At 32.8% G+C, this 27,955-nt stretch overlaps 1 protein-coding gene across 2 annotated transcripts in view; it reads left to right on the forward strand.

Moving 5' to 3' along the window:
• LOC142222143 (uncharacterized) overlaps positions 1-27,401 on the forward strand; it is a 31,867-nt gene extending 4,466 nt beyond the window's left edge. Inside the window, exons 2-6 of one of the 2 annotated variants that reach the window (XM_075292110.1) lie at positions 10,143-10,155; positions 11,953-12,185; positions 16,661-17,087; positions 21,953-22,253; positions 25,638-27,401. In XM_075292110.1, the coding sequence (XP_075148225.1) occupies positions 10,143-10,155; positions 11,953-12,185; positions 16,661-17,087; positions 21,953-22,253; positions 25,638-26,870 (2,207 nt within the window). In that variant the 3' untranslated portion in view covers positions 26,871-27,401. The remainder of the gene's footprint in view (positions 1-10,142; positions 10,156-11,952; positions 12,186-16,660; positions 17,088-21,952; positions 22,254-25,637) is intronic. The other variant, XM_075292111.1, reaches the window with a different exon arrangement.
• The last annotated feature ends 554 nt before the right edge of the window (positions 27,402-27,955 follow it).

Raw genomic sequence — 27,955 nt, forward strand, 5'->3', positions numbered from 1 at the left:
TTTTATTTACAAACAAACAATTTGATTTTAGTAGAGAATAGACAGCAAAAAAGAGTAGCCAAAAAAGTAATGAAAATGAATTTTACATGGGCTTGTCATAGGATGGAAGTCCTCCATTTCTACAGCCGTTGCACTGAATTTACATCACTTCTTTAGGTGTGATCCAAATTCAATGTTTTGGATGTAAATTAAAAAAATTCTGTGATATTTTATCAAATAAATAATTTTTATAATTTTTTATAATTTTTAATGAATTTTAACGCCTGTAGGAAATATTTTCAAAAATTCACAATTTTTTCAGATTGAATTTAGCATTTTTTTCGACAAAATTTAAATGATTTCTACCATTTTATGAATTCTTACTCTGTTTTCAACCTATTTGAAACAAAAAAAGTTAAAATTACCCATTAAAAGTATGAAAAAACCAAGTTATAAAAAATTGAATTAAAAGAACTTCCTGGGTAGTTAAAATAAAGAACATCATTGGGAGTGCATGTTCTGGAAGTGCTTTTAAAGTTGTGGTTTTGGAAGAACTTCCAAATTTTTTTGCTGGGTAGTGATATTTTTACACTACACAGTTTTTTACAACATTACTTTCATCTCTGGTAAATATTAGTTAACTTCCAATATGTAGTTTTTTGAATTATTGGTCAAAATTTGTTTTTCAATTTTCACTGCAGATTACACAGAAGTACTACAAATTTTCCTTAAAAACATATTTTTAAAAATATCGTTATAATGTTTGAAGTGCAACAAACTTGATTTCAGATTTTAGGACGTCAGAATTTTTTCTGGTTGTATCTTAAAAGATACAGTGGGCATTTCAGGGTTAAGAATTTTTCCAAGATGTTCGTTTTGTTTGTTATTGTCGGTTTCATCTTCAATCATTACTGTCGTTTTGAACTCAGCTTAAAACCATGCGTTGACTAAACTACAAGAGTTGCTTAACCAACAGAGGAAAAGTATATTTGTCAAATTTATTTGCACTGAAAAAAGCATGCCCCATTCCAAAGGTTTTGTCTTTACTCGTTTTGTTTTGTTATTGTTGGTTTATTCTTCAATCATTTTGTTGTTGATTTCAGCTTAAAACCATGAATTGACTAAACTACAAGCGTAGTTTAACCAACAGAGGAAAAGAATGTTTGTCAAATTTATTTGGGCAAAGCCCTGTAGACTGCAAGATGGTTGGATGGACGCACGTTTCGGAATTACCACATTCCTCATCAGCATCCTCTACTTGCAGCAAAAATATAAAGCAATTATCAGAATAAATTCAGGCAGTTCACTAAACCCAAAGTGAACCGCGCTTGAACCTTCCGAAAAAGGTTTATGATAGCCGGCTTGGTAATTAACTAAACCCAAAATATTTACACTTGCACCTCCCAAAAAAAAAGGTTTTCTATAGTCGGTTTTGCTTAAATACATTTTGATACAAATATTTCACTTTTCCTTTGTCAAAATCAAATCATTGATTTAAGTGCAGTTGGCTGGGTTTATTTCGAGCGTTCTTCCTCACGCAAAAAAATAATTCTTTCCTCCCAAACGAAATTTTAGACAAACAAAGTTCGTTTCTCATTTGCTTTTCGTTGAAAGGAAGTGTATTTGGAAGAAAAGTATATTTTTTTGTGATAAACGTTTATTCTTTTCCAGGATGTAAAAACAATTTCATAAAGACTAACTCAAAAAAAAATTTTTTCTGGCAAATTGCATTTTCCCTCACATCTTTCCCACTTCCACGAAGTTTTTTAGTTCTTAGCACCTTTTTCTGTAACACAAACAATGTAGAAGAAATTATACGATTTTATAATTTTTTTTACCTTTCGCCTGGACGGAGAATCGAACCGCGGACCATGCAATTTGTAAGCCAACACACTATCCACTGAGCCATGTAGCCATTATTGTCATCAATAGACAATTACCCATATAACTAAGTTATATTTATATAGCATAGCTTGCGGCGCCCACGAGCCGATTAGACAAAGTTTATTTAACAGAAAAATACATTTAGTTGGGCACCGTGGATCAGTGGTTGCTACGTCTGACTTGCATGCCAAGGGTCGTGGGTTCGATCCCTGCTTCGACCAAAGTTTTTTTTTTTTTTTTTTTTACATATATTCCAGATATGATAGGAAGATTCCGAAAAAATGTTCAACATTACATTCTACTATATTAAATTTTTACTATGAACTGTAAAATGTGTCTTATTAAAGACCTAAATTTAGAAAAGAATAGTGTTTGATATAAACGAAATGGACTGTGTTGTTGGTGCAAAAATAACTTTTTTTACTGAAAAAATAAAAATTTTGTAACAAACGAATTTTTTTGGTGATAAAAGTGTATACTTTTCGAAGCAATTCAAAAAACTCTAACAAAAGAAAAACGTTTTCGGTACACGTTTTCCAAACGTTTTTTTTCTTTGCGTGCTCTTACTTCTTTCATATCAAAATTTATTTAGGCAAAGCCGACTATAGAAAACCTTTTTTCGGGAGGTTAAGTGTAATTAACTTTGGGTTTAGTGAATTACTAGAATTGTTTTGATATTTGGTTGATAGTTACGCTGTAAATACACCCTCAAAAAATCGCTTCTGTAACATATAGCCCAAACACATTCTGCTTCAAGCATATATATTTTCAGGATTGGTCGAAACAAAATATTTTTTGTATTGTTTAAACATATTATGTTTCACTTTAGGCATACACTGGTACAAAAAAAAATTTAATGACATTTTCATTGTGTATATACACTGAAAAAAAAAATATTGTTGTGAGGCCAAAGATTTCATGTCCTTAAAATACGAATGCAAAAATGGCTTAGCATAGAAGACGCATTTCTCTAATATAAAGTTTTTTTTCCTTGTCCAAAAGCCGATAAACTTGTCCTTGTCCAAAAGTCGTATTGTCCTTATAATTAAGTGATTTGACTTAAAAATGGGTATCATAACATGACAGAAAAAATTTTTGGGCTAAGGTCAACTTGACTTTAATAATAGAAAAATTCTTTAAATTTAATGAAATTGTCTTTAAATTTGTTGTCTATTTGCATCTTGAATACAAAGCAAAAAATCGTTACAAAATAGGACATGTTTTTCCATCTATGTCCTATTTTTTTAACGATTTTAAAGGCGGTGTTTACTTGAAACATAGCATAAATTCTACTGGAAGTCGATTCTGAATTTGGAAAATAAAGTTGTCGTTAACTCGTTTTTAAAGGTCTTTGATGGCATAACATATGAAGAAACAAGTAAGGAAAGTCTAAAGTCGGACGGGGCCGACTATATTATACCCTGCACCACTTTGTAGATCTAAATTTTCGATACCATATCACATCCGTTGGGTGCTATATATAAAGGTTTGTCCCAAATACATACATTTAAATATCACTCGATGTGGACAGAATTTGATAGACTTCTACAAAATCTCTAGCTTCAAAATTTAAGTCGGCACTAGGTTGGAACACAATGTTAGTAAAAAACCAGTAAGGAAAGTCTAAAGTCGGGCGGGGCCGACTATATTATACCCTGCACCACTTTGTGGATCTAAATTTTCGATACCATATCACATCCGTCAAATGTGTTGGGTGCTATATATAAAGGTTTGTCCCAAATACATACATTTAAATATCACTCGATCTGGACAGAATTTAATAGACTTCTACAAATCTATAGACTCAAAATTTAAGTAGGCTAATGCACTAGGGTGGAACACAATGTTAGTAAAAAAATATGGGAAACATTTAAATCTGAACCAATTTTAAGGAAACTTCGCAAAAGTTTATTTATGATTTATCGCTCGATATATATGTATTAGAAGTTTAAGAAAATTAGAGTAATTTTTTCAACTTTTCGACTAATCAGTGGCGATTTTACAAGGAAAATGTTGGTATTTTGACCATTTTTGTCGAAATCAGAAAAACATATATATGGAAGCTATATCTAAATCTGAACCGATTTCAACCTAATTTGGCACGCATAGCAACAATGCTAATTCTACTCCCTGTGCAAAATTTCAACTAAATCGGAGCAAACAATTAGCCTCTGTGGTCATATGAGTTTAAATCGGGCGAAAGCTATATATGGGAGCTATATCTAAATCTGAACCGATTTCAACCAAATTTGGCACGCATAGCTACAATGCTTATTCTACTCCCTGTGCAAAATTTCAACTAAATCGGAGCAAAAAATTGGCCTCTGTGGACAAAGGAGTGTAAATCGGGCGAAAGCTATATATATGGGAGCTATATCTAAATCTGAACCGATTTGGAAGATATTTTGCAAGTTTTTCGAGACTCATAAAATATTTGGATGTACGGAATTTGAGGAAGATCGGTTGATATACACGCCAATTATGACCAGATCGGTGAAAAATATATATGGCAGCTATATCTAAATCTGAACCGATTTTTTCCAAAATCAATAGGGATCGTCTTTGAGTCGAAACAGGACCCTATACCAAATTTTAGGACAATCGGACTAAAACTGCGAGCTGTACTTTGCACACAAAAATACATCAACAGACAGACAGACAGACAGACAGACGGACATCGCTAAATCGACTCAGAATTTAATTCTAAGACGATCGGTATACTAAACGATGGGTCTATGATTACTCCTTCTTGGCGTTACATACAAATGCACAAACTTATTATACCCTGTACCACAGTAGTGGTGAAGGGTATAAATATGGGAAACATTTAAATCTGAAGCAATTTTAAGGAAACTTCGCAAAAGTTTATTTATGATTTATCACTCGTATTAGAAGTTTAGGAAAACTAGAGCCGTTTTTTCAACTTTTCGACTAAGCAGTGGCGATTTTACAAGGAAAATGTTGGTATTTTGGCCATTTTTGTCGAAATCAGAAAAACATATATATGGGAGTTATATCTAAATCTGAACCGATTTCAACCAAATTTGGCACGCATAGCAACAATACTAATTCTACTCCCTGTGTAAAATGTTAACTAAATCGGAGTTCAAAATTGGCCTCTGTGGTCATACGAGTGTAAATCGTGTGAAAGCTATATATGGGATATATATTTAAATCTGAACCGATTTCAACCAAATTTGGCACGCATAGCTACAAAGTTAATTCGGACGGACGGACAGACGGACATGGTTATATCGACGCAGGGACCCACCCTGAGCATTACTGCCAAAGACGCCATGTGTCTATCTCGTCTACTTCTGGGTGTTACAAACATATGCACTAACTTATAATACCCTGTTCCACAGTGTGGCGCAGGGTATAAAAATTAATTGATACTATTAATTTTTGTTTCAATTAAAAAATTTGTTGAATCAATTAAATTTTTAATTGAATATCTTTTAAAACTCAATTAAGACTTTAATTGGAAAAATTTTCATGAAAATTGTGGGAATTTTCAATTATCAGGTAATATTCGGTAACGCTGTCTTTTATGAAAAAATTTGTTTATGATTTGTTTTTTGTTTTGGGGAGTATTTAGCGACTCTTATTGGAGAGTCTTATTGGGGAGTCTTTGGAGACATTTATTGGAGAGTCCGTAGAAAGTCTTTGGAGACTCTTATTGGGGAGTCTTTCGAGACACTTATTAAGAAGTCTTTGGAGACTCTTATTGGGGAATCTTTAGAGACACTAATTGGGTAGTCTTTGAGACTCTTCCTGTGGTGTCTTTAGAGACTCCTATTGGAGAGTCTTAGGAGAATCTTATTGGGGAGTCTTAGGAGACCCTTATTGGGGAGTCTTAAGAGACTCTTAGTGGGGAGTCCTTAGAGACACTTCTTGGGGAGTCTTTAAAGAGTCTTTGGAGACTCTTATTGGGGAGACACTTCTTAAGGGGTCTATATAGACACTTATTGGGGAGTCTTTAGAGACACTTCTTAAGGTGTCCTTATAGACACTTATTGGGGAGTCGTTGAAGACTCTTATTTGAGAGTCGTTGAAGACTCTTATTTGAGAGTCGTTGAAGACTCTTATTTGAGAGTCTTTAGAAGCACTTCGTGAGGAGTCTTTGGATACTCTTATTGGGGAGTCTTTGGAGACTCTTATTGGGGAGACTTTAGGGAAATGTATTGGGGAGTCTTTAGAGACACTTCTTAAGGAGTCTTTAGAGGTACTTCGTGAGGAGTCTTTGAAGACTCTTATTGGGGAGTCTTTGGAGACTCTTGTTGGGGAGCCTTTAGAGACTCTTCTTAAGGTGTCTTTAGAGGCACTTCTTATGGAGTCTTTGGTGACACTTCTTGGGGAGCCTTTAGAGACTCTTGTTGGGGAGCCTTTAGAGACTCTTACTGGGGAGTATTTAGCGACTCTTATTGGAGAGTCTTATAGGGGAGTCTTTGGAGACTCTTATTGGGGAGTCTTTATATACTTTTATTGGAGAGTCTGTAGAAAGTCTTTGGAGACTCTTATTAAGAAGTCTTTGGAGACTCTTATTCCCCAATAAGACTTCTTAGTCTTTGGAGAATCTTATTGGGGAGTCTTTAGTGACTCTTATTGGAGTGTCTTTAGAGATACTTGTTGGGGAGTCTTTGGAGACTCGTGTTGGAGAGTCATTGGAGACTCTTATGGGGGAGTCTTTGGAGACTCTTAGTGGGGGTCTTTAGAGACACTTCTTAAGGTGTCTACAGAGACACTTCTTAAGGAGTCTTTAGAGACCCTTATTGGGGAGCCTTTGTAGACTCTTAGTGGGGGTCTTTAGAGACTCTTATTGGGGTCTTTAAATAGAGACATTTCTTGCGGAGTCTTTATAGACTCTTATTGGAGAGTCTTTAGAGGCACTTCGTGAGGAGTCTTTGGAACTCTTTTTGGGGAGTCTGTTTAAATAAAATGTAGAAATAAAATTTTGATTTTCTATAAAAATTTTTACAAAGTTTGCTATAAGTTTTTTCAAAGTATTTTGTTCCAAATGAGTTCATTTTATTTAAATTGTATCCGTCTAGAACTTCATATAGTGCTAAAGATATTTTATTCCAATTTTCTTCCGAAATATGAAATTTTATTAAAGAACAGAAATATTATTTTAATGTTTTCTTTTTCAATTTAACAAAAATTAGTAACTTATTTGTATCATGTTACAATTACACTTAACTGCACTACTAATTGTACTGCTAGTGAAAAATTTCAAACAAATTGGGCCAAAACTCTGGCTTGTAGGACCATATTAGTCCATATCGGGCGAAAGATATATATGGGAGCTATATCTAAATCTGAATCGATTTCAACCAAATTTGGCACGCATAGCTACAATGCTAAATCTACTCCCTGTGCAAAATTTTAACAAAATTGGGCCAAAACTCTGGCTTTTAGGGCCATATTAGTCCATATCGGGCGAAAGATATATATGGGAGCTATAACTGAATCTGAACCGATTTCAATCAAATTTTGCGCACTTGACTATACTACTAATTGTACTCCTAGTGCAAAATTTCACCCAAATTCAGCCAAAAATCTGGCTTCTGGGGCCATATAAGTACATATCGGACGAAAGATATATATGGGAGCTATATCTAAATCTGAACCGATTTCTTCCAAAATCAATAGGGTTCTATTCTTACCCAAAAAAGGAACACATGCCAAATATGAAGGCGATTGGACTTAAATTGCGACCTAGACTTTGATCACAAAAATGTGTTCACAGACAGACGGTCGGACGGACAGACGGACATGGTTATATCGACTCAGGGGCCCACCCTGAGCATTATTGCCAAAGACACCATGTGTCTATCTCGTCTACTTCTGGGTGTTACAAACATATGCACTAACTTATAATACCCTGTTCCACAGTTTGGCGCAGGGTATAAAAAGCTGAAAAAACGAAAAATTAAAATTTGCTTCCTAGAAACAAGTACACAAAACCCAAATTGAAAAGAGAATTGTGTCTTAAAAGTATCCTTACTTGTAATCTCCACTTGTTTGGCTCGGAATCAATACCAAAATTGTTAAAGTAAAGATAAAATCTTTGGAACCAGGCATGCTTTTTTTAGTGTATATTTTTAAAGCGCCAATTGGTTACTTCCATTCTTTTACTTGCAGCATACTCTCTAGGTCTCTCTTTCTAAACACATATATGTTAATATTATATGTTTGCATCCAAGCATATTATATTTACAAAAATTTTATATCCCAAACATAATATGTTCTAATATATTAACATACATGTCCCAAACATGTTATGCTAGTTTATGACCATTATATTCTTGCACTTAAAAATATTGTGTTAGCAAATTTGAGTTCAAAACATATAATTTTTATACCCAAACATATGAAAAAACAGTCTTTTTCGTCCGTATAGAGTATGCCGATGAGGAATGTGGTAATTCCGAAATAACCGTCCATCCAACAATCTTGCAGTCAAAGGGCTTTGCCCAAATAAATTTTGAAAATATACTTTTCCTCTGCTGTTTAAGCTACTCTTGTAGTTTAGTCAACGCACACTGAAAGAAGAGTTTTCATTTCTGATTTTTTAGGTAAACAAAATTTTCTTTTGATTCTACAAAATTTTCTATTGAAGTAAATAAAAAGTCATTAGACATCTGTGACATCTGGAGTTCCCCAAGGTAGCCACCTAGGACCGGTTCTGTTTAACCTATATTTGAACGATATTCCGTCGGTTATCGTATCATCGAGGATATTGATGTACGCAGTACTATGTTGGGAATTATAGGCTTGAGAATGTGCTTAGATCTAATAATTTAGGTGTATTGTTTGATTCCAGGCTTGACTTTGGTCCTCAATATGAGGGATGTGTCAATAAGGCAACTGGTGTTTTAGGTTTCATTAAGAGATGGTCTAAGGAATTTGTTAGAATTTGGTTAGACCGATATTAGAGTATGCGTGTGTTATCTGGTCACCGAGTTATCGTTGTTCTATTGAAGTTTCTTATTTTTGCTTTGAGGGGCTTGGCTGGAATAATTTATACTATTTGTCTCCATATTCTAGTCGTCTTATGTTAATTGATCTTCCATCTCTTGAACGTAGACGGTTTATGTACGGTATTGTGTTTCTCACTAAACTTATTAATGGAGATACTGATTCACACTACTTGACATCGAGAATTTATTACAATGATCCAAATCGTATAACTAGGAACTTTGTATTCTTAAAGACTGAATTTTGCAGACATAACTATGAATTATTTAATCCCCTTTATGTTTTGTGTAAAAACTTTAATTCGGTATATTCATTGATTTCTTTAACCGATCCGATTCCTGCCATCAAGGAAATTATTCTTAATTTTAACAACAGAGTTTCTGATCCAAGGGGTGTTGCCTTCTAAATTTCCAGCTGTATTATAAAAAATTTTTGATCCTGCTCTTCCAATTGCTGTTTCTATTATCCTGTTTTCCGCGCCATTACCGTCCATGGTGGCACTTTTTAAACTTTGTCTGGTTCAATGGGGCCCCTTCTGACCCATCTGCTTATATATGTTGAACCTTATTGAGTACCGGGAAGTCCTTATTGACTCAACGGGGTCCCTTCTGACCCATCGCGAATAACTAGCTTGTGAGTCCTTTCTGACTCGCTGTGGCCCTTAATGACCTATAGGGTCCCTTCTGGCCCACTTGGAATATTGGATTATATTTAATTGAATTGAAAAGTTATATTCTGTAAAGTCCCGGCTGCTATTAGCCGTGTAAATAAATAAATAAATAAAATCGTTACAACACTTGTTACAAATTCGGGTTTATTGAGTCTTTAAGAAAATAATTTATAACAAAAGAGAATTTTGTTTGTCTAAAATTTTGTTCCTGAGGACAGTTTTTTTTCTTTAGGTGCATGGATATAAGCTGAGATCAAAACAACAATAATGATTATTTATATCATAAAGCGCAACATGTGGGGCAAAGACGTTTACCCAGAGAAGGAATATTACCTCAGCTCAAAAAATGTTTCAAGAGCATAATGTTATGTTTTATACGGCGAACATGGAACATTTTTAGTTGTAAAAATATTTTTTTCTAGAAAAATATTATGATGCTTGCAGAAATCAGACATTTTATTTCTGTTAAATTAACATGATTACGACAAACCTGTTCCATTTGCTCTATCCTATGGTGGTGGGCATAAAAATTTAAGAACTGTATAAAGTGTTTTCAAAAAAAATATATAAATTTCTTAATTAGGCAAGTTTTATCTATTATGCATTAATAAAAATTTTATAATTATAGATAATAACGATGATGTACACTGTTAGAAAAATATGTTTTTCATATGTTCCGATATAAACAAAATGTGTTTCGGGCACGATTTTAAACCACAATATATTTAAGTGCGAACATGTAATTTTCCTAAACTAACACTAAATGTTTGGGACATCTATGTTAATATGTTAGAATATATTATGTTTGGGGCATGAATGTTTCATAAAAATCATATGTGTGAATACAAACATATATAAATTTACAAATTTCAACTAAACATACATATGTTGTGATATTTTATTCAAAGCGACAGAGAGAGTATAGAGAGAAATAGAGATGGAAACCGGGAGAGTTGACGAAAGATATCAATATAACACAGCAAAAGAGTCAAAAGAGAACAATTTCTGTGAAACCGCTTGTATGTTGTTTCGGAAAACTGTTTTATGATAAGGCCAAAAATTTGATATGTTTAAGTCTAAATATTATTTAATTTGAATAAAGAGAATATACATTCTGAACCAAGAGAATAGACATTTGAAAAACAAACAGCTTATGTTTTCGCCTTGAGAGCAGCATTTTATGTATGTGTGGACATGTGTTTTGTTTATCATTTTGGCATTATTTTTTTCTTGGTTCGTTAAAAGAAATCAGGGGTCTTCATAAAAATAACGAAAGGGCACTATACTCTTTTTAGAGTTGGGACGGTAAAATGAAATAAGGAGGAAATAGTGAAAAAATACACAGTAAAAAGTAAAAAAATAAAGTTTAGTTTCTCTTTATTAAAAAGTAGTCCACGAGGAGTTGACGGACACCATCAAATATAAAAGCGGGCATTAAGTTCGACTTTTACAGCTAAAACAATTTAAAAAGTTTATTTTCTTTAAAATGAATTATTAAAGAAAAATAAAAGGAATTTTAGAGCGATGGTGTTAAATGCTAGTAAAAAACTGTTCACTCCTAAATAAATTTATGTTTATATTATAAAATTATGTATGTATGTTTATACTCGACTCCACGTTCTTCTTTTGTTAGTTTTTGAATTCCTTCCAAATTTTAAAGTTTTGTACAAAAACAGTTTTTTATTACAAGATTGTTATTTTTGCAATAAAAAAGAATATTTTATCCAAAAATCATTCAATTTCGTTTATATCAAGCACTGTTACTGACTATAAATCTTTAATAACGCACATTTCGATGTTTCATTTAAAAAAATTAATATAGTATAAATATAAATGTGTAAATTAAAAAAAAAAAAAAAACAAAAAAATGTTCGGTCGGAGCAGGGATTGAACCCACGACCCTTTGCATGCAAGGCAGACATGCTAACCACTGCTCCACATGGCAAACAAATGTATGTTTCTGTTAAATAATGTTTTGTTTGCATGGGCTCGTGGGCGCTGCAAACTATGCTATATAAATGTAACTTAAAACGATAATTATCTACTGGTGACTATAACAGCTACGTAGCCCAGTGGATAGTGTGTTGGCTTACAAACTGTATGGTCCTCGGTTCGATTCTCCGTGCAGGCGAAAGGTAAAATTTAAAAAATTTATAAAAGTGAATAATTTCTTCAACATTATTTGTATTACAGAGAAAGGTGCCAATAACTAAAAAATTTCGTGGAAGTGAAAATTACGAGTATGTTAGGGAATGAGCACAATCGTGTTTGGGAAAAATTCTTCCAAGCATATAATATTTTTGGCTCAAAATGCTTCCAAACATATAATATGTTCACATAAAACAAACATATTAATGTTTCGGCAGTATGCAATAATATATGTGCTTCCTGCAAAATATGTTTGGAACATATGTTAAAGAAGCGATTTTTTTTGAGGGTGTAGATGAAGAGGATTTGGCACGTGATGACAACGACATAAAAATTACAATTAATATCCTAAGCAATTCCAATGATACATCAACCATCATGTCAACAGAAAGTTCATCAAAGGAAACACAAACATTTTCATCGTCGACAACGTCATCAATGAATCTTTGGAATATTTTGCATACAATATTACCAATTGCCTCATTAACTACACCGTCCAGTAACGGATCATTGAATCAACATGGTAAGCAGGCCATGTAAGAGTTTGGGTTAATTTTATAGTACAGTAATCCCTCGATTTACGTCGTGATTGGTTCCGGAATTTGACGACGTTAATCGAAACGACGTAAACCGAATTAAAAACTGCTTATACTTATTCCTAAGTCCATTTATGTATGTATGTGCATGTACATAATAAAATAAACTTCAAAAATAAAGGTAATTCGGTAATTCATTCAGCGCTCTCCACCAAAATTAATTTCAAATATCATCAACTTGCAAACACTCATATTCTTTTGTGAATGCTAATTCTCGTCTTACATTGGGCTACATGGCAAAAGTGAACATTTAGAGTTTTCCATTCCAGAGGTTTATATTGCAGATCATACCTATTTACCTTTTTCAATTCACATGAAAGTCACAGAGACCTCTCATTTTATTTTTTACGTGAGGCAATAAAAAGAATTGCAGTTGATTGAGCCGATGTGTGAGTGCTTGCATTCTAGCGGTGAAGAATAATCCGTCTTCGACGTTTGTTTTTCCTGAATTCTTAGTAGACAACTGGCAAACAAATGGTTGTGTACCACTCAGAATAGACCGTTCTGCGTTGTTCTAGTGGTACGATTGCGATGTATCCAGCAACCTCCATACAATATACTGCTGTTTACATTCGGGCTCATACACAAGAATCCATGGTTCATCAATTCTCACGATGTCATAGACGTTTCTCGAAGCGATCGTATTTTTGGATCATTTCTCTACCAATCGAAACGAATCTTTTTGAGCGATTGACAAATTACGGGGGATCCAACGTGAATAAATGTTTTTGACCGCCAAATGTACATGCAATTTTGAATGTATGCTGCTCCCAGTAATGTCTAAGATTGTCCCAAACTCACGACAGGTCTTGCATCATATCAGGCGCACAGCATCAACGGTTTCCGGAATAATTTCGGTAAAAATTTCAGAAAAAAATGTTACGATGTCATCATCGTTGATACTTACTTTACTTATGGAAGGCGTTCCTGATAAAGTGGGCAAAAAAAATCGACGACGTAAATCGAATGGCGACGTAAATCGAAGTTTAATGGAACAAAAAATTTGACGACGTAAATCGAAACAACGTAAACCGAGACGACGTAAATCGAGGGATTACTGTACTTTAATTGAATCCCATGTCTTATAGTGAGTTCGTTTGGGGAATAAAGTGTTGCATACAAATGGTACAACATTTTATGGTGTTACAACAGTGTTGCCGAAACTCCTTGCAATGACAACATCGTTTATTTGTGAAATCGAACAAAAAAGGTGCAACACTGATATAAAATCAAAACAAAAGAAATTTGGCGGAAATATTTCGATTATTATTAACAACTATTATTGGAATCTCGACTAACACGCAAATTTTTCTTGAACTAAGGGAAATTGTTAAAACTTTTGATTTTATATATTTTTAATGATCTTACTTCTACTTCAGAGTACAAGTTAATTACATCACCAACAAAGTTTTAAACTCGCCGTTGGTCATTTCGTCCAAGCAAGGATGTTGTAACTTCTTCATCGTCGTCAGAAGAACTACTCTCCAATAGCGCATCTACAATGGTGTTGGCAAAAAAACGCATTTGCTTTTTGCATTTTGCTATTATGTTGAAAATATTTAATATCGAATTTTGTTGTCGCGGCACTAAACAATTGATATGCTTCTTCTTGGTAAATTAATAATCAATGCACGCGTCACGCACTTTCTTTTGTATTTGCAACAACGCTATTATTTAGGTCGAAGAATAAAAGCGTCTTCAACATCTGATTGAAAGTGTAACCATCTGCACCGTAGACCAGATACGGTGTAAAATGGGTTGCACTTTTGCTCTTGCGATAGGTAACACCTCGTCAATCGAACGTGCACATTTTGGGTAGGTGCCACTGAATTTTCCAATCGAACAAAAATTTTTGATTTATGGGGGTAAGGTGTAAAATATGCAACATATTTTTTTTTTAGCAATCGAAATCGCTATTAATTTAACATTTTTTAATTATTAAGATTTTTCGTATTACTTTCGAGTTAGAAATATCTTCCTTTTGAATAATTTTAATGAAACCAACATGTTAATAAATATTCGTAAACCAAGAATACACACCAAAATATAATTTATTTAACCTTCCAACTTATTTATCCATTTTGTTTGTATTATGTCGAAAAAAAAATAATAATATTATTCATCCAACAGTTAGCATTAGATATTCATATAAAAAATTCAAAATTCAATGGAATTTTAGATTTACTGGGGATGCTCACGAATTAACATCCTTTCCGCTCTGTGATGCGTAATTTAGAAGATATGAGCAAAACAAGTTTTTCGTATAAAATTTTTGAATTTTTGGGAGAAACAAGCAAGTTTTTTATATAAAACTTTAGATTTTTTGCTGGAATTTTGGATTTTTTTGAGGGGCGATCACGTATCAACCTCCTCTAGGGCGAATTTGGGAGGAACTTTGGACTTTTTGGTGGTTATAATGACTTAAGCTCCTTTTCGCTTTAGGACGCATAGTTAAGGAAAAATTAGCAAAACAAGTTTTTTCATATAAAAATTTTAATTTTTCCTGGATTTGGATGAAATTTTGGTGATGATTACGATTTAATTTCCTTTTTGTTTCGGAGAAATGAAATGAGCAAACAAACACTTTTTTTCGATTTCGATTTTTCAGGATTTCCATCCAAATTTTTTTGGTTTTCGGTGATGATCACGAAATAGCCTCCTTTTCGGTCAAGGACGCATAGATTAGTACATACAAGAATTTCGATATTTTCAGGATTTGAATGGAATTTTGGATTTTTTGGTGATCACGAATTAACCTCTTTTTCGCTCTAGGACGCATAATTTCCATCCAAATTTTTGGATTTTCGGTGATGATCACGAATTAGTCTCCTTTCCTGTCAAGACGCAAGAATTTCGATATTTTCAGGATTTGTGTACAATTTTGGATTTTTTGGTGATCACGAATTAACCTCCTTTTCGCTCTAGGACGGAGAAATGAGCAAAACAACTTTTCGATTTTCAGGATTTCCATCCAAATTTTTGGATTTTCGGAGATGATCACGAATTAGACTCCTTTCCTGTCAAGACGCATAGATTAGTACATACAAGAATTTCGATATTTTCAGGATTTGTGTAGAATTTTGGTTTTTTTTTGGGGGTGATCACGACTTAACATTCTTTTCGCTCTAGGGTGCATAGTTTACGAGATATGAGCAAAACAAGTTTTTCATATAAAAATTTCCATTTTTTCAGCATTTTGATGGAATTTGGGAATTTTTGAGGGTGATCACGAATTAACCTCCTTTTCGTTCTAGGACGCATAGTTACGAGAAATGAGCTTTTTTTTATATAAAATTTTTGTTTTTCAGAGAATTTTTGGACGTCATGAATTAACGTCCTTGTCGGTCTAGGACGCATAGTTAAGGAGGTGCTTATACCTTCTAAACAAGTTTTTCATATAAAAATTTCGATTTTTTGATGAAGTTTTGGATTTTTTGTGGTAATCACGCATTAACTTACTTTTCGCTCTAAGACTAGTTTAGGAGATATGAGCACACGCAAAAAAATAATTCTTTTCTCCCAAACGAAATTTTAGACAAACAAAGTTCGTTTCTCATTTTCTTTTTGCTTTAAGGAAGTTTAAAAACAATTTCATAAAGACTAACTCAAAAAAACAATCTTTTCTGGCTAATTGCATTATCATTCACATTTTTCTCATTTCCACGAGGTTTTTGAGTTCTTAGCACCTTTATTCGATTTTATAAATTTTACATTTCCCCTGGACGAAGAATCGAACCGCGGACCATGTAATTTTTAAGCCAACACACTATCCACTGAGCTATGCAGCTGTTATTGTCAATAGACAATTATCCATACAAGTTATATTTATATAGCATATCTTGCGGCGCCCACGAGCCGATTAAACAAACTTTATTTAACAGAAACATACATTTAGTTGGACACCGTAGAACAGTGGTTGCTACGTCCGTCTTGCATACCAAGGGTCCTGGGTTCGATCTCTGCTTCGACCGAACACCAAAAAGTTTTTTTTTTGTTTACATATATTCCAGATATGATCGGAAGATTCATTGCATACTACTATATTACATTTTTACTATGAAACTGTAAAATGTGTCTTATTAAAGACTTAAAGTCAGAAAAGAACAGTGCTTGATATAAACGAAATGGACTGTGTTGTTGGGACAAAAATATTTTTTTTTTTTTTTGATTGAAACATTAAAAATTATGTAACAAACGATTTTTTTTGGTGAAAAAATTTTCGAAGGAATTCAAAAAACTCTAAAAAAGGAAAACGTTTTCGGTACACGTTTTCCACGTTTTTTGTTGTATTTGCAAATAAAAATAAGTTTTAGCATCAATTTAAGGATGGACTTTTTTCAATGAATATAAATTATGGACTTGTCTTGACATTTCGATACTTCACTTCTTCATTGTATTACAGGCTCAACAACGAATATGACAATAACTACTAATGGTAGCAATACGGTGATGCATATAAACTTGAAAAATTCGCACCAAACCACACCTAGTTATGATGAATTTAAAGACCTAATGAAATTGCGAAGGAAATTTTATATAAACACCTCCCAATGTCATATACCATACGTGGATCCATTTACACCGGAGGCAATGAAGATTTTCAAACCATCATATTCTGTGAATTGCACTGAAGATGAGGCCATCATAAGCAAACGGTTCGATGATTTGAAGAAGGAGTACGTATTACACACCAACTATACAGCAGCCATGAATTTATATAAGAAATTTAATAAAAATTTTACCAAAGAAGCTATTGTGGATGATTTGCGTTGCTGCTATCGCCAGATAGTGCGGACTGGAAGTGGCACTAGTGCTGATAATAAATTTCGGTAAGTACTCAAAAAATAGCTTCGGTAACATATACTTCCAAACACATTCTGCTTCAAGCGTATATATTTTCAGGATTGGTCCAGAGAAAATATTGTTTGTATTGGTGTCAAACATATTATGTTTCACCTTAGCATACATTGGTAGAAAAACTTGTAATGAAAATTGATTTGTTTGTATATATTTTAAGGCGCCAATTGGTTACTTCCATACGAGTATTTTGTTACATTTTGTGATTTTAGCACCAAATTTCCAAAAGCGCCAAATTGCCTTTTTAGTGCCTTTTCAAAAAAAGCACCAACTTGGTGCTTTCTGGCATTTTCATTTAGTGCTTTTGGTGTTTTTTTTTCAATTTGAACAGTATTAAATTTAATTGACGATATCTTTTCATACAAAAATTCGGATTAGACTTTTAAACGCTTAACCTCAACTACATTGCCAAATGTAGAATATGATTGCTATAAAGGTGGTATAGATTATTTTTTTAAATCAATATTGGTATTTAAGGCATTGTTTAGAACCAATTTGGCGCAGGCATACACATACGTGGTAATAAGAATTTTTGCTGGGAAATGTCTAGCTACGAGTCTAGCTTCTAGCTTCACGAAATCTTCTATAATACATCTTAGGAAGTTCTTTTGTTTTGTTTTTGGTAGAGCAGAATTTTAGTTGGCTTTAGTACTTTTTGTGGTGGGAGGTGGTATGTTAGAATTTATAATACAGTTTTGGTGCCTTTTGCCTTCCGGGAGTTGGCATCACTGCGAGCAGCGTTGCCACAAGGAATTTTTATTTTGGACCAACATTTATAATACAGTTTTGGTGCCTTTTGCCTTCCGGGAGTTGGCATCACTGCGTGCAGCGTTGCCACAAGGAATTTTTATTTTGGAACAACATTTTCCCACAATTTGACCAGAATTCGTACCAGCGCACAATTTTTCCAAGTTAAGCTAATATCATTTAAAAGTCAAAAATTATGTCAAAATTTTATTTCTATAGAAAAATTTTTCAAAATTTTATTTCCATAGAAATTTTTGTCAAAATTTGAGTTCTATAGAAAAATTTTATTTCTATAGAAAATTCTTTCAAAATTTTATTTCTATAGACAATGTAATCAACACTTTATTTCTATAGAAATAAAGCTATTATATTTAACTTATATTTTGTGAAAATTTCAATTTTTTCAAAACTTTATTTCTATAGAAAATTTTGTCAAAACTTGATTTTTATAGAAAATTTTGTAAAACTATTATTTATATTTTGTCAAAATTTCATTTCAATAGAAAATTTTGTAAAAATTTCATTTCAATAGAGATTTTTGTAAAAACTTTTTTTCTATAGAAAATGTTATCAAAATTTTATTTCTATATAAAAATTTTGTCACAATTTTATTTCTATAGAAAATTTTGTCACAATTCTATTTCTATAGAAAATTTTGTCAAAATTTTATTTCTAAAGGAAATTTTGTCAAAATGTTATTTCTACACAAAATTTTATTTCTCTAAAAAATTTTGTTAAAATTTTATTTCTATAGAAAATTTTGTCAAAAAATTTATTTCTTTAGAAAATTTTGTCAAAATTTTAATTCTATAGAAAATTTTGACAAAAATTTTTTTCTATAGATAATTTTGTCAAAATTTTATTTATTTAGAAAATTTTGTCAAAATTTTATTTCTACAGAAAATTTTGTCAAAATTTTATTTCTATAGAAAATTTTGTCGAAATTTTATTTCTACAGAAAATTTTGTCAAAATGTTATTTCTTTAAAAAATTTTGTTAAAATTTTATTTCTATAGAAAATTTTGTCAAAAATTTATTTCTTTAGAAAATTTTGTCAATATTTTATTTCTACAGAAAATTTTGACAAAATGTTATTTCTATAGAAAATTTTGTCAAAATTTTATTTCTATAGAAAATTTTGACAAAATTTTATTTCTATAGACAATTTTGTCAAAAATTTATTTCTACAGAAAATTTTGTCAAATTTTTATTTCTATAGAAAATTTTGCAAAATTTTATTTCTACAGAAAATTTTGTCAAAATTTTATTTCATTTGTTTTGTTTTGTTATTGTTGGTTTTGTTCTTTAAGCATTGTTGTTGTTTTTTATTTCAGCTTAAAACCATACATTGACTAAACTACAAGAGTAGCTTAACCAACAGAGGAAAAGAATGTTTGTCAAATTTATTTGGGCAAAGCCCTATAGACTGCAAGATGGTTGGATGGACGCACGTTTCGGAATTACCACATTCCTCATCAGCATCCTCTACTTGCAGCAAAACTATCAACCAATTATCAGAATAAATTCAGGCAGTTTATTAAACCGAACAAAAACCACACTTGAACCCTCCGAAAAAAGGTTTTACATTGATAGCCGGCTTATGCCGAAATAAATTCGAAACAAACATATCTCTTTTCCTATGCCACTGTCAAATCATCGATTTGAATTCACATGGCTGGGTTTATTTTGAGCGTGCCTCCTCTTCTTTTTCCATTTGTTTTGTTTTGTTATTGTTGGTTTTGTTCTTTAAGCATTGTTGTTGTTTTTTATTTCAGCTTAAAACCATACATTGACTAAACTACTTAATAAACTGCCTGAATTTATTCTGATAATTGGTTGATAGTTTTGCTGCAAGTAGAGGATGCTGATGAGGAATGTGGTAATTCCGAAACGTGCGTCCATCCAACCATCTTGCAGTCTATAGGGCTTTGCCCAAATAAATTTGACAAACATTCTTTTCCTCTGTTGGTTAAGCTACTCTTGTAGTTTAGTCAATGTATGGTTTTAAGCTGAAATAAAAAACAACAAAATTTTATTTCTACTGAAAATTTTGTCAAAATTTTATTTCTTTAAAAAAATTTTGTTAAAATTTTATTTCTATACAATTTTGTCAAAAATTTATTTCTTTAGGAAATTTTGTCAAAATTTTATTTCTACAGAAAATTTTGACAAAATTTTATTTCTAAAGACAATTTTGTCAAAAATTTATTTTTATAGACAATTTTGTCGAAAATTTATTTTTATAGAAAATTTTGTAAAAATATTATTTATATTTTGTTAAAATTTTATTTCTATGGACAATTTTGTCAAAAATTTATTTCTTTAGAAAATTTTGTCAAAATTTTATTTCTTTAAAAAATTTTGTTAAAATTTTATTTCTATAGAAAATTTTCTCAAAAATTTATTTCTTTAGAAAATTTTGTCAATATTTTATTTCTACAGAAAATTTTGACAAAATGTTATTTCTATAGAAAATTTTGTCAAAAATTTATTTCTTTAGAAAATTTTGTCAAAATTTTATTTCTATAGAAAATTTTGACAAAATTTTATTTCTATAGACAATTTTGTCAAAAATGTATTTCTTTAGAAAATGTTGTCAAAATTTTATTTCTACAGAAAATTTTGCCAAAATTTGTTTTCTATAGAAAATTTTGTCAAAATTTTATTTCTTTAGATAATTTTGTCAAAATTGTATTTCCATAGATTTTTTGTTTTTATAATTTTGTACCTATATAATTTTTTTTTTAATTTATTTCTGTACAAAATTTTGGCAAAATTTTATTTCTAAAGAAATTTCTGTCAAAATGTTATTTCTATAGAGAATATTGTTAAAATTTTATTTATTCAGAAAATTTAGCCAGAATTTTTTTGGTATAAAATTTTTAAAAAATTACCGGCTTGACCATCAACCGTATTCCACTTGGTCCGACCATCGGACCAAATTTAAAAATGAATAATTTTGTGGACCAATTTTGGTCACATCGGACCAAAATGGCAACCCTGGATATGAGGTAACCAATTTGAGTGATTGTTTTACTGCGTTGTTTTCGAGAGACCAACACTCATGCTAATCAAAGACAATATACTTAGGAAGATGGGAAATTGGCTGCTGAGCACATCAAACCATTTACGGTGCTAGGCCCATACTTTTCGTTTATCGAACCAAACGCGTATACGACAAGTATTGACATAGCATTAAAATGCAAATAAAAACAAATTAAGTGCAGGAAATAAATTTCCATAAACGGGAAAATGTATTTTTTTGTTGTTGCCTACAATTTAACATTGTTGCATTAACCCCCATTTTCATGAAGCTCCGTTAGTGCTACGTTAGCTAATGAACTTCTAAACCGTGCTATGTACATATCTGTCATCTTGCATATATATTCCATATGCCAGTTAGAAACTTAACTGCTGAAAATTTTTCAGTTAAAGTGAACCAGAGAAAAGATATGTTCATTTTTCTTTCTGTAAACTGGCAGTTAAAGCCTAATGGAGCTACATGAAAATGGCCGTAAGAAAAATAAGTTTATCATTTGAAAAATAAAAACGAAAAACAAATAAAAAAAATACAAAATTTACTACGACGGTAAATGCAACATTTGGTGTGACGCATGCCAATTTCCCATCTTCCTAAGTGTATTGTCTTTGAAACTAACAACCACCGACAGTCGTCGGTTGCGTTGGATATTGGTGGTTGAAATTCATTTTACCAATTGATGTTTTAAGATTGCAAATACACTGGTCGGTTGCGGTAGATCGCAGCCGTTCTCTGATATACATTCTGACTGAAACATGGGATGGTTGTGATGGGATTCAGCACTTCTTCTTCTGAGTTTAAGGTATACAATATACATATACTGATACATTGGAATTTCACTTCACAAATGAGCTTTTTGCCCTTATCAGCAGTTGCGGATTATTTTCTCGGTCGGAGTTAAGCAAACAATTCCGGTGTTCTCTTATTTCGAAAACCATTTTGTATTTTTTAAGGACATCCTTTGCCTCATTCCTATGTATGCTCTTCTCTTTCTAATTTGCTTTAAGAGTTTATTAAATCTTTAATCTTTATTTATTTTCTTTTTCTCAGTTTAATGCCTTGTACAAATTTCCATCAAGATTTCGTTGTTCCAAGACGTATACAAGGCGTAATCGTAGACTGCAAATCAAAATCCAAGAAAAAGGACAAACTTATACAGCAGGATGCATTTTCATTTGTACAAGTTAACGAAAGAAGTAAAATGACCCCACGTATTGAAGTTGGAAGGAATTTGGGAATTCTTTTAATTGGTATCGATTCATTATCCCGAATGAATTTTCGAAGAACTATGCCTAAAACGGCAAAATATTTGGATGACCATGAATGGTATGAGTTAAGAGGATATAACAAGGTAAATAATAATAAGAACTCACCACCATGGAATGGTAATATAATAAGTTTGACATTCTGTTTGTAGCACATCTAAATTTCGATTTCCGATTATACATAGTATAAATAGATACAAACATCTCAAATTTGGACACTTTAAAAAGTGGACACTTGTCGGGATACGTTTGCTATATTAACACATTAAAATTAAACTCTCATAACTGGACATCTCCCAAATGTGGACTAAATTTAGGCGACCGTGGGCTTCCATTTTTAAGAAGTTTCACTATATATATTTTTGACTACGAAGAAATTCTAAGACGCTGCAAACATGTCCGTCTGTCTATCTGTTGTAATTACTCTATAACCTTCAATAATGCCCCTATAGTGTTGAAATTTAGTACAGATTCGTTTTGTCTAATTGGTGCTAAATGAGCTATATACACTGAAAAAATTATTTACGTGATATTAAAGATTACGCAACCTAAATTTTAGGATGCGCACTTAAGAATAAGACTATTAAGAACAAATTTAAAATAACGATTAATTAAAATAAAGTTTATAATCTTTGCTTCAAAAATTGTTTTCATTAAAATTAGAACATAAATTTTGGAAATTTGCGTCCCTCTGTTAAAGTCGCATGTCTTTGAACTAAGGCAAATTTTCCTTAAGATAAACAAATCGCCCTTAAATTAAGTGAAATATGGAATCTTTAGATTAAAGATAAAAACTCTTCAAATATATGTTAAGACTTATTTTGAGGATCTGGCATCTTTGATTTCAAGTTTTTTTTTTAACTAAGAAAACAATTTTTACTTGTTAGTATCCGTTATAATTTGGATTTTTAAACTGGAATTTGTTTGTATGCGAATACCTTTATTAATATAATGAGAAAAGATAATTAAAATTCGATAAATGAGATCTGTATCCTAATTTTAATTTTATTGGTTCTAGATTTAAAGCGAGATAGGTCGCTAAAAAATGTCTTTACAGTGCACTCGCGTTAACGTGAACTAATTAATGCCAAGAGAATTCACGTTGGCGAAAATGTGCACGTTAATGAACCTCAGCGAATTTCAGAACAAAACATAGCCATATTCGGGGGTTTTACGTTTCACAGTTTCATGTTCTAGCATGATAGTCTTTTATTATACCCTCCACCATAGGATGGGGGTATATTAACTTTGTCATTCCGTTTGTAACACATCGAAATATTGCTCTAAAAACCTATAAAGTATATATATTCTGGGTCGTGGGGAAATCCTGAGTCGATCTGAGCATGTCCGTGCGTCCGTCTGTTGAAATCACGCTAACTTCCGAAGGAAACAAGCTATCGACTTGAAACTTGGCACAAGTAGTTGTTATTGATGTAAGTAGGTTGGTATTGCAAATGGGCCATCTCGGTCCACTTTTACGTATAGGCCCCCAAATTTGGCTTTCGGACCCTCTAAGAGAAGCAAATTTCATCCGATCCGGCTGAAATTTGGTACATGGTGTTAATATATGGTCTTTAACAACCATGCAAAAATTGGTCCACATCGGTCCATAATTATATATAGCCCCCATATAAACCGAACAGATTTGGCTTGCGGAGCCTATAAGATAAGCAAATTTCATCCGATCCGGCTGAAATTTGGTACATGGTGTTAATATATGGTCTTTAACAACCATGCAAAAATTGGTTCATATCGGTCCATAATTATATATAGCCCCCATATAAATCGATCCCCCGATTTGGCTTTCGGAGCCTCTAAGAGAAGCAAATTTCATCCGATCCGGCTGAAATTTGGTACATGGTGTTAATATATGGTCTTTAACAACCATGCAAAAATTGGTCCACATCGGTCCATAATTATATATAGCCCCCATATAAACCGAACAGATTTGGCTTGCGGAGCCTATAAGATAAGCAAATTTCATCCGATCCGGCTGAAATTTGGTACATGGCGTTAGTATATGGTCTCTAACAATTGGTCCACATCGGTCAATAATTATATATAGCCCCCATATAAACCAATCACCAGATTTGACCTCCGGAGCCTCTTGGAAGACCAAAATTCATCTGATTCAGTTGATATGTGGTACGTGGTGTTAATTATGGCCTCAAACACCCATGCAAAAATTGGTCGAAATCGGTCCATAATTACATATAGCCCCCATATAAACCGATCTCCAGATTTGACCTCCGGAGCCCCGTGGAAGAGCAAAATTCATGCGATTCGGTTGAAAATTGGTACGTGATGTTAATATATGGTATCCAACAACCATGCAGGAATTGGTTCATATCAGTCCATAATTATATATAACCCCCATATAAACCGATCCCCAGATTTGACCTCCGGTGCCTTTTGGAGAAGCAAAATTGATCCGATCTTGTTGAAATTTGGTACTGGTGGTAGTATACGATATTTAACAACCATGCCAAAAGTGGTTCATATCAGTCGATAATCATATATAGCCCCCATATAAACCGATGTCGAGATTTGGTTTTGGATTGTGCTAGTATATGGCCGTTAACAAGCATGCCTAACTAGGTCTATATCGGTCTATAGTTATATATAGCCCTCAGATAAATCCCAATCCCCAATCGCACAAAAATTGGTCCATATCAAGTTCATAATTGTATATAGCCCCCATATAAGCGACCCCCATATTTCAATTCTGGCTCCCTACGTACCGTGCAAAAGTCCAGATCGATTCGTAATTATTTGTAGACTTACCTACACATACCTTTTTTGTCTAATATATACCACGTATGGACTAACCCACAATTTAGAAAACGATTTAAGATACCACAACCCAAGTAATTCGGATGACAGTCTTTCGTAGAAGTTTCTACGCTATCCATGGTGGAGGGTACATAAGATTCGGCCTTGCCGAACTTACGGCCATATATACTTGTTTTTGTTATTAGTAATATTAAAAACTTAATTTAATTTCATGAAAAATTTTAAAAAATAGTGATTGGAAAAATATCAGTGGGTATGGAATTATAAAGCAATTTAAATTTATAATTAAAATTCACGAAAAAAGCCAAACTAGATCATTGTAAATCTGTAAGCATTGTATATCTGCCTTTAACGTCAAATTTCATATTTTTCAGCGTTACGGAGTAGTTAGTGTAAGAAAAAGCGTGTTCAAGTTACCGCGAGTGCACTGTATTTTAAAGAAGCCGCAGCTTTGGCTCGGAATCAATACCAAAATCCTTAAGGGAAGGTCAAAATCTTTGTATACAAGTAAATTTTTTTTAAGTGTAGGTCTCGGTGTTCATACAGCCCCCATATAAACGACCGACCGATTTAGGATCTTAGGCTTTTAGAAACTAACGACGGTATTTTACGACAATAAATAGGGGTACCATCTCAGCTCTTAATAATTTTAATCCCAACTCATTTATCAATTTCAGGTAGCCGATAATACCTTTCCGAATTTAATGCCCATGTTATCGGGCTATACGGAAAACACTGTCAACAACAAATGTCATCCGAAAAATACGGGTGGTTTAGATAATTGTAATTTTCTCTGGACCAAACTTCGCCAATATGGATTTGCAACAGCCTACGCAGAGGATACATCATTCATGGCTACATTCAATTACCAAAAGAGTGGATTTTTGAAACCACCAACAAATCATTATCTTCGTTACTTTATGTTGGCTGTGGAAAAATCAATGCAAATAAAAAAGGAATGTGGATTGAACTACTGTGTGGGACGCCATCAGGCTGGAGAGTACATTTATGACTTTGGTGTGGAATTTGCCAAACGATATCGGAATCAATCTAATTTTGGTTTATTTTGGACAAATTCATTTAGTCACAATGCTTATGATACGACAACAACCATGGATAATAGAATGCTAGAGTATTTAAAGGATCTTAAGGACTACGGTATATTGGAAACATCAGTGGTTTTATTTTTCAGTGATCATGGACGAAGATGGGGTCCTTTGCTACGATTGCCGGATGGATTTCTAGAGGAAAGATTGCCAATGTTTTTCATGTCATTGCCCAAGTGGATTAAAAAAGAATATCCAACTTTGGTGAGAAATTTTGAAGTAAATCGGGGACGTTTAACGACACCCTTTGATATACACATGACTCTACAGGATTTGGCGAGATTAGCAGCACCAACGTTGAATATTACACCAGCTTATGATTGTGCCAATGCCAAATCTTTGCTACAGAAGGTACCTGAGAATCGTACATGTGATGATGCCTGTATTCCTGAAAGCTGGTGTACTTGTACACCTTACTTGCCAGAATCGAAGGAATCTCCAACCATCAAAAAGATCACACAACTGATATTGAATGAAATGAATTCCTATTATATAAAAAACAATATAACCTCGCTATGTCACACTTTGACTTTGAAGGATATATCTGGAGCTTCCAGGCGTTTTGTAGATGATCCCAATTATTCATCACCAGATATAATCACGTATCGAATAGATTTTAATACACTTCCCGAAACGGATCCAATCACAGCATTCAGTGCCACTGTCGACTACAATACTAAAGAAGAGAAAATATTGCTCAATATTGAGCATATTAGTCGTCAGTCTATGTATCTCAGTACAGCCAAATGTATAGAGGACAAACAGTCTAAAAAATATTGCATTTGTAAGGACTTATTCGAATAATTGGATGTAATCCCCATAATCGGAAATCTCAATCTCAAACTGGTATACCACAATTGAAGTGGCGGTTTGTTACTGCAGTTCCTATCTTGATGAGACAAATTTAAATGTGCCTCCAATTAAGCCTGTGCCAATTTTAAGGATCTCTGATGTATCATTATTGTCAATTGGCTTATCATAGTTGTTTGATCTTTCAATCATGTCTATCCCAAATTTTATCCAACCCAACAAACCAGAATATACACATTCCACTTACCTCAATTCTCTCCTTGTTTAATTGTCATTGATCGTTGACAAAGAGATCTGTTGCCATTGGTAAACTATCCACCACCATGAAGATTATCTACTGCCTCTAACAAATGCCATATGTGCTTGGTCCTTTGTGGCCAATGGCGATAACATCATAAGTACCTGGCTTTGTGTGTCCTTCATCAATGGAAATTCTTGTATCAACGCCAATAAAGGGTGTGTCCTTTATGTTGTACTGTAAATATTTGTAAATAAAATCTTAATTGTAGTTGTGTGTTATTAAAACATTTGGTTTTTTTATTAAAAGGAACTCTCTTAGTTGAAATTATTTAATTATTATGTGGTAATCAATTACTCTTCAATTTGGTGTTATATTGAATTTACTTTTCTAGTTTGACATTTTTATTTATTGTGAGTATGGGTGAAATTAAATTTTAGGCGTACGACCGGAATGATGTTGAATTTATTTTTCTGATATCAAATTTGTATTTATTGGGACCCACTGTGGCGATAGAGATTAGCGCGATAACCACACCCTCAAAAAAAACGCTTCTGTAACATATACTCCCAACACACATTCTGCTTCAAAATATTTCCACACGTCGGAGCTTTATTTAAAGCTTGACTGTTCTGTGGAAAGTCTGGCATTACAGTGTGTAGGATATGACTACGATATGAGAAAATCATTACAGAATTTTGTGTAAAATGTGGGTATTTTGGTCATATTTGTATAAACCGGAAGGACAAATATATGGAGGCTTTATCTAACTCTGAACCAATTAGATCAAGATGACACAGTTAAATAGCATATTAAATATATTCTCTGTGGAAACTATCTA

Source organism: Haematobia irritans, chromosome 1 (genome assembly GCF_050003625.1).
Source record: "Haematobia irritans isolate KBUSLIRL chromosome 1, ASM5000362v1, whole genome shotgun sequence".
Lineage (NCBI taxonomy): Eukaryota > Metazoa > Arthropoda > Insecta > Diptera > Muscidae > Haematobia > Haematobia irritans.